The following is a 7,676-nucleotide window of genomic DNA, read 5'->3' as shown; positions in this document are numbered from 1 at the left end:
ATCTTTTGGTGTAGAATGCATATCAGGTCAACCTATACGGCTTATAATCTCCACCTTAGGTATAAACCTAGTGATTCGTTCTACGTCACCCGTAACATATCGGGCCATTGATGCTTGTAGAAGAAAAAAAATACGCTTGCTCGACGTGGTCAACTTTTTTACGTTTCGTGTAAAAGTCTCTCTTGCATTACGGGCACTGAATAACTATTATTGTCCATAAATTAAAGAACTTTATATATCACAACATTTTTTTCTTAATGCGTTTATTCTGATTTTCTATGATTATGACATAATCTCTGGATTCTCTATACAAAACTAATGATGTCGTATCTAAGTATTGTGAAAAAGAATTTTTTTAAATGGAAACTCAAAACGAGACAGCAATATTCAATTTTAACTCCTCGTTAAAGAAATAAAATGATTAACTGATACTATCATTTATATATCACTACATGATTACATTTAACCGGTATATAAAACTGTGATCAAAGAAGGCAAATAAGTACATACTTAACCTCTTAATTCAGTTAAAGTTACGTCAAAGAGACATTTAATATAACTTTTCATACATGGAGCTTTAAGTGGGAAAGAAGGACAACTTCTAAAACATAACCAAAACCACAACAATAACAATAATTAAATATGAACATGATGAAAACTAATGCAGAATTTATATTTACATTGCAAATTCCGGTACTGCTGTACACATTTTTCATGTAGTAACATTTTATCAGCAGGTGCTGTGTGTTTAGGAACGGCGTTAGAACTTGTGTGAGAATATTTATTTCACCATAACAGGACACGGCTGCAGACGCCTAGAGTCTAAAGACGCACTAGTTGAAGTAATAAAGCTGAGACGGAGGTAAGTATTTAAGACATAATCTTTAGCCTTATTACAACTCAAGAAGCCTAAAAGGGCAGTAAAAATATTTAAAACAAACAAGACAGTCTAACAGTAGAACGATTTCGAAAAGTCATTAAAATTCCGAGTACTTAGCACTTTTAAAAGGGTACTAAAGTATGGTATTACATTATAACATTTCACAATATTGTCGTTAAAGAGTGGTATCACTTTGACATTGAGAGGACACCTGTAAACAAATAGACATTTATTTCAAACCGTATAAATAAAATATTTTTAAATGTATTTATCAATATTGAGAAGTTAGATTAATGTTCATTTCTTTTTAATTTGCGTTAAGTAATTATCCATTTATAATCGTAAACTCTTTACTTATCATTTTTTATTTACTGGTTTAAATTTCTCTCTATCTACTGCGGAATGGTTTCGTTAATACTTTCCAATTCAAACTGGGATCTTTATGAGACGGACCAAAGTTTTATCGATAAAATGGTTAAAGTATTATCCGAGGTTGACTCTGACTCGCAAATGACGCAATTGTCGTGTAGGTAATACACTGACTTGCCAAATTCTTCGAATTTATTTCTTTTTATGGTGCTGATTTTTATTTAATTGGAAAGGAGCAAGGAATGAGTAAGTTTTCTTCAAATTATTGTTTTAAAAATACAGATTTCTGCTTTTGTTTTTTTTATCCTGCAGACATATTATAGATTTTAACAAACATTGTTAATTAATGGAGGCTAAAACAAACTGTTGGTAGGCTTGTTTAATGACGTTTTGTTATAGCTCTGACATTTGTGCAAATGTATTTTCCACGCGTCCGTGAATCGTTGGTGTGTATTGTTTTAAACATTGCGCTACACTATTCAAAACGATGTCCAGAGTATACATATATATATTTTTTATTCATGTTTCCATGAATTATTGCATGAACCAGAATTCATGGAACTACACAATTCAACGAGAATGGAAACAGTGAATATGTCAAAGAGACATCAACCCCACCGAGATGAAAAATGTCACGTTTTAATTGTTCTTGTATTTCCTAAAAGATTGGTCGTAAACAAAATCGCTCTCATATACACAAAAACAATTAGATACATTCTATTTTTTAGTCAGAGCACTAAAAATAATAATGGTTGACTTGATGTAACAATTAAGCTGTGGTAATTCTTGATATGAAGTCAGGTTTTTGAAGTCCCTTATTTTCAGATAATTGGATGATGATGAAGGGTTTCTGTTACTCATTTTAAAGCTGTACAGTAAAGTCTGACAGCTTAGCTGTAAAGATATGACATCTTGACTTTTTCATTCACTATTTTTTAAATTCTTTATCATTATTGAATATTATACATGTATCTTTACATGATGACCCATGATATTTCAATCTTATTCTAAGTTGCCGTAAAACGTATGGCAGTAAAACAAATTAGAAAGGAACGGGCAATGTTATGTTTCTACATCAGCAATGGTTGCAATGACCACTTACATTTAATCGACCCGTGCAGGTCCGGGCGTCAAAAGAATAGGCCTGCAGCGGCGCTAAGCTTGTCGTAAAAGGCGACTAAATAGTGCTCAGAGAACTTTAGCCGGGGGCTGGGGCGCTCTGCCCACAGAGCAACTGGGTTGTGTGCCCCAGGTGGTGGAATGGGGTTATCAGGCTATAATACGAAAAACCAGACCGCAAACCATAGTGGTGCACCGTGTTGGGAAAGATGCCACGTTCCTCGCACGTTAAAAAGCACTACTGTGGTATTCTCCCGGTGTAGGAACCATAGTGCTCGGCCACAGGAGGTTAAATTGCCCGACCCTACCCACCTCTCCCTAATTCCAGTGGCAATCAAAATTTGTCAACCCCATTATCCTTGTGCCCAATCCCATTTTTTATTTCATCATCATTTCATGTTCATTTTATCATCCATTTCATGTTCATTGCCAGAAAATAGCTTAAATGTTGCTGCTCAGGCGTTAAACCCCAACAATCAATCAATCATATATTTTAATCATGTCGTAGATTTCGATCTTCTAATTTCTAAATAAACAAAATAAATATCCGCTTGAAGATATCAGTGCAAATGAAAAGGGGGAATCAAGACGGGGTCCGTGGTCGAATGTATTGAAAATTGAACAAAAGCATTTTAGAAAGTTGTATAAAAATAATTGCATCACTTTAGATATGAATATAATACGCAACATTTTCATTGAGGTAAATAAGAAATCAAAGGATTGAGTAGAAAATAAAATGCATGATAAATGTATTTGTGTCGCCATCTATTGTTCGAGAGTGGAAACAAATGTTATTATAAACAAACAAACAAAACACGTTTTGAAACGTTTATGAACGATATTACAAATGACACCTTGGTTATTATTCGTCCTTTATATATGATTTTATAATTCTTGGTTGTGATCTCTATAATACAAAATTATTTATTTACATTAAAGGTACAAATTTAATACTTTGTTTTATTTTCAAACTGTAAAAAAGCAATAAAAACTCTAAACGTATCAATTACAGGTGTCACTCTAGTATATCCTCTGAAATGCTTTCGTTCGTGTCCTAGTAAACAGTAGTATTAAATATAATTGGAAAAATTCAACTGTCATCATGGCAAGGATCAAGGAAGCTTTAAATGTGACATAAAAACGTATAAATGTAGATATGAATTTATAAGTAAATATGATCAAGACTTATACTTCTCCGAATCCTTGATACCACGAGCATGGCGTTGTTCGTTGCGTAGGTGCGAAATGCAAATTTTAGGACAAGATCGATTTCAATTTCTTTTTGTCTTTTAATAGGTTGACTAATAAGATTCATGTACAAATATAAATCCAATCGTTGAAAAGGAAATTAATGCAGTAGAAATATTGACTGTCATAGTGAAAGGAATAGGTACCCATACATTTAAACGCAAACCGTATTCTTTGTCGGTAAGTGTCTGTCTTCAACAATGACGAGAAATACCAGTTTGTTTTTATAGTGGTATTGAAATTTTTATAATCATCCGAAACTAATTAGTCTGCCATTGTAATCACATGAAAAAGTGCATTGAAGGTTACTTAAGATTTTTACATAATTTTGTTGATTTTTTTGATTTAACTTGACGGACTTCTATGTTTTATGACCAAACAATCTTATTCAAGTAAGTGTAATTCAAAGAATTCGAAATGCGTGTTAATATATGAATTATCTTATGATATTATATTTAACTGTTTTTCTTATTTTCTTGCTTGTAAAGTTTTGCATTAAATTTAGCGTTGATGTCCTCCTCTACTTGCTGACCTATTCCTTCACTCTTATGGGGCTGACTTTATAGCTGATCTGATCGAAAAAAAAGAGTATGGTTTAGATCCTTTAATCTCGGCTTCCGCTATATGGATGACGTATTATTTTTAAACAATTCTAATTTTATTTTGGGGATTTGATACATCGCATCTACTCAAAGAACTTGAGATAAAGGATACTGTATACACTGTGAAGTCAGCCTCATATCTTGACCTACACTTTACGTTGGTAAAACCCTGTTGTGGTATTCGATAGGAGTAGGAACCTTTGCGCTCCGCCACTGGATGCTAAATTGCCCGACCTTACCCATCCCCCTTTTCCAGTGGCAATCAAAATTTGTCGACCCTATTATCCTTTTGACCCATCCTTTTTTTTGTCATTTCATGTTCATTTTATCATCAATTTCATATTCATCGTCTGAATATAGCTGAAATATTGCTGCTCGGACGTTAAACCCCAACAAACAAACAAACATACGCTGGTAAATGAAAACTACTGACCAAACTTTACGACAACCTTGATGGCTTTTCATTCAAAATTGTCAACATTCCTTCCATCTGTGGCAATATCCCTTCAGCACCTGCGTATGGAGTGTTCATATCACAACTCATACGTTATGCCAGAGCTTGCCGAGACTACGCAGAATTTTTGTATCACGCTACACTTCTAACAAAAAGGCTTCTTCTGGAGCAGGGTTATGTTGCTACAAGATTGAAGTCATCACTACAAAAGTTTTATGGTCGTCATCATGAACTCGTGGATCGTTACGGTGAATCCATCTGCGTCATGAAAACTGATTTGTTCAAGGTGTCATAGTTTTCCTTTCCTCTTTCGTCTACCTCGGATTTTTTTTTAGGAACTCGGCGGGTATTTCTAGAAAAGCATGGGACGCTTACCTTACCGGTGCACCTGGTCCATGCTCCCAGTTTTAAGTGGAGTCCGAGTTGCTCATTTGCTTTTGTTACTTTGTACGTATGAATTTTTTGATAACCTCTATAACCTTGGTTCCCTTGCTTATTCTTTCATATTATAAATGATATATATAATTGTCATTTTGGTAGCTTCTATTACTATTTTAATGAGAATAAGATATGTGCCATCCATCATCCCTTAGTATCCATGGTTTACTATTGATATACACGATTAATTTACAAAATTAACAATGGTGCTATGTTGCTGAAATACTTGCATTTGCATCATTATTTTTCAGAGAAAAGAGACAAAATTAATAAGTGACTAGATCAATATAAGACCTAGACAACAGAACCAACAAAAATGTTTGTTGGACCACAGGGGATGCAAGTATACGGACACTCTCCAAAGAGAAACACACCCGAGACGGTTACCAAAACCAGTCGTCTAAGGGGTAGCATGACAAAACTGCAGTTTCTTGGGAGCTTGGTTGAAGACGCTAACAGAAAAAAGAAAGCAGAATCTGCATCTAAAATAAAAGGCATTTTGAAAAATGCTGCAAGTATGCCAAATCTTGCCAACGAAAACGAACAGCATAAAATTGGGAATAAACACTGGCGAAATGCTATAAAAAGACAAAGGTTTCTTTCTAAGAATACTAATGTAGATAGTTCTGTTAAGAAAACAGTTAAATTCAACGACCCTTTCGGACGTCTTAATCAACTGGATTCTAAATACAAACTGTGCTCCGATGACACTGAAGAACCAACAAGTCCTAGGCGTGAAAAAACGATTCCACAGCTTTCGTTGAGAAGAAGCCAAAGTGACGACAAACATGATCCTTCAAATGTATTCATAACTGTTGTATATGATTTAAAATTAAAGGAAGGGAAACTTTCTAACGAAAAGAACACATTTAGTTTAAACGACGCTTGTAAAGTTGAATTTTCTAGTGATAACGACAACTTTGATTCTCGTTATCTTGAGCAACAAAATGACATTTCATCTGACGCATGTGCAAAAGCTGTGCAAACCCAACTGACACCTTTTTCATCTACCACTGCTACTGCTCAAAGTTCTGAAAGACAAAAGAATATAAGTGTTGACGATCTGTCTTCCAATAAAACAACAAGTATCGAGGATCCATCTGGAGCAAAACAAACTGCTACAAAATCAAAAGATGGGGTTGTTGTTACTAGATCACGTGCCAAACCAGTAATGTTCACGCGCTGTGTTAACAACTCCGTCCCTGTGATAGCAGACGAACCTGTTCATATAACAACTAACTTTTGTGACGAAGAAAAAACATCGCATATAATGCAGTGGTTAAATGACGTTAAAAGTGAACAGGAGCGGGAAGGATTTTGTAAGCTTCTAATTTCTGATGGTGAACATAAGTATTAAATATTGAAACGACTTACTTATGCGTAGAACTTTTTGCAAGATTTGTCTTCCGTTTGTATTGCGTATTTACTTCAATGAATTTCAACAAGATTTTGCTGTATGGTTTCATAACTTTTTGTCGCTAAGGTCTACTTTTTTTCACTTGTAATTGATGATTTACTTCATTATCTGATATTGTAAATTATCTTTTGAATCCACATAACAATGGCGCTAAAGAAAACAAATATAACGTTCATCCAATCTTCAAACACTATTCTACCGGTCTGCATGTTATGTCTACTACTGAAAAGAAAAATGCTATCGGAAAAATATTGCACCAAATATGCAAATTCAGAATACTTCATGCAGATCACGAATGGATTAGCCTTTACTGGTAACGATTGTATCAACTTTATAAATACAATTTTTGTCTTGTAACAGTAATCAAGGGAACCAAGGTTATAGCGGTAATCAAAAGAATGTAATACAGGGACAAAAGACCAGACATGGAAAACAGACATACACAACAAATAACATAAAGTAACTAAAATCATACATACAAAGTAACAAAAGTAAATGAGCAACTCGGACTCCACTAAAAACCGGGAGCATGGACCAGGTGCACCGGTAGGGTAAGCGTCCTCTGCTTTTCTAGAAACACCTGCCGAAGTCCGGGGTAGACAAACGAGGAAAGGGAAACCATGACCCGTTGAATAAATCAGTTTTCATGGTGCTGATGGATAAATGATAAATTTTGCACCAACAATTTAATTATGTTAACCCGTTCTCATTAAAGTTGTGTCTGAGTATATACGGGTACAATACTTCATAAGTCAATACCAACTATGTAGGACACTCTACAGATAAAATATGTTCGAATCGATTATTATAAGGGTCCTCTAAAAAGAATAAATGTACAGGTTCTTTGAAACTGAAGCTGTCGACCGACCCCATAATATTAATATCAAGGAGGCCACGGAGGGTTGTGTTTTCGACCCCAAGAAAACGATCAATTGTCCTATGACTAGACACAAACATGGATTATGGTACATATCAATAGAAATTTATTTGTCCTGACATAGATTTAATCGAACGTCCTTTGGTTATAAGAAGCTAAGATTTACTTTACAACGAAAGTTGTTGGTTTGTAGCTAAATATAAACAAATGAATGACCTCGTACATGATATTACAAGAAAGGCAAATAGTAAGTATTGATTCAAGTATTTTTA

General features: G+C 34.5%; 1 protein-coding gene across 6 annotated transcripts; it reads left to right on the top strand.

Annotated features, from left to right (window-relative positions):
• The first annotated feature begins 587 nt into the window (after nt 1–587).
• LOC148621779 (uncharacterized) lies at nt 588–6,483 on the top strand. 6 transcript variants are annotated; one of them, XM_088576461.1, is made up of 3 exons: nt 588–862; nt 3,665–3,796; nt 5,362–6,483. In XM_088576461.1, the coding sequence occupies exon 3, from the start codon at nt 5,427–5,429 to the stop codon at nt 6,465–6,467; it is 1,041 nt and encodes a 346-aa protein (XP_088432587.1). In that variant the 5' UTR covers nt 588–862; nt 3,665–3,796; nt 5,362–5,426; the 3' UTR covers nt 6,468–6,483. The 6 variants fall into 6 exon arrangements, with proteins under 6 accessions (XP_088432587.1, XP_088432589.1, XP_088432590.1 ...); XM_088576462.1 differs by lacking the exon at nt 588–862 and adding an exon at nt 1,240–1,495; XM_088576463.1 differs by lacking the exon at nt 3,665–3,796.
• Nucleotides 6,484–7,676: the final 1,193 nt, after the last annotated feature.

The sequence above is a fragment of the Perna viridis genome, chromosome 3 (genome assembly GCF_037379345.1).
Source record: "Perna viridis isolate PV_CMFRI_1.1 ecotype Kerala chromosome 3, ASM3737934v1, whole genome shotgun sequence".
Classification (NCBI taxonomy): Eukaryota; Metazoa; Mollusca; class Bivalvia; order Mytilida; family Mytilidae; genus Perna; species Perna viridis.
This window is presented reverse-complemented; position numbering and strand designations above follow the sequence as displayed.

What these genes read in the sequence shown, in the direction of transcription:
- LOC148621779 (XM_088576463.1), top strand. Translation starts at nt 5,427, where the DNA reads ATGTTTGTTGGACCACAGGGGATGCAAGTATACGGACACTCTCCAAAG.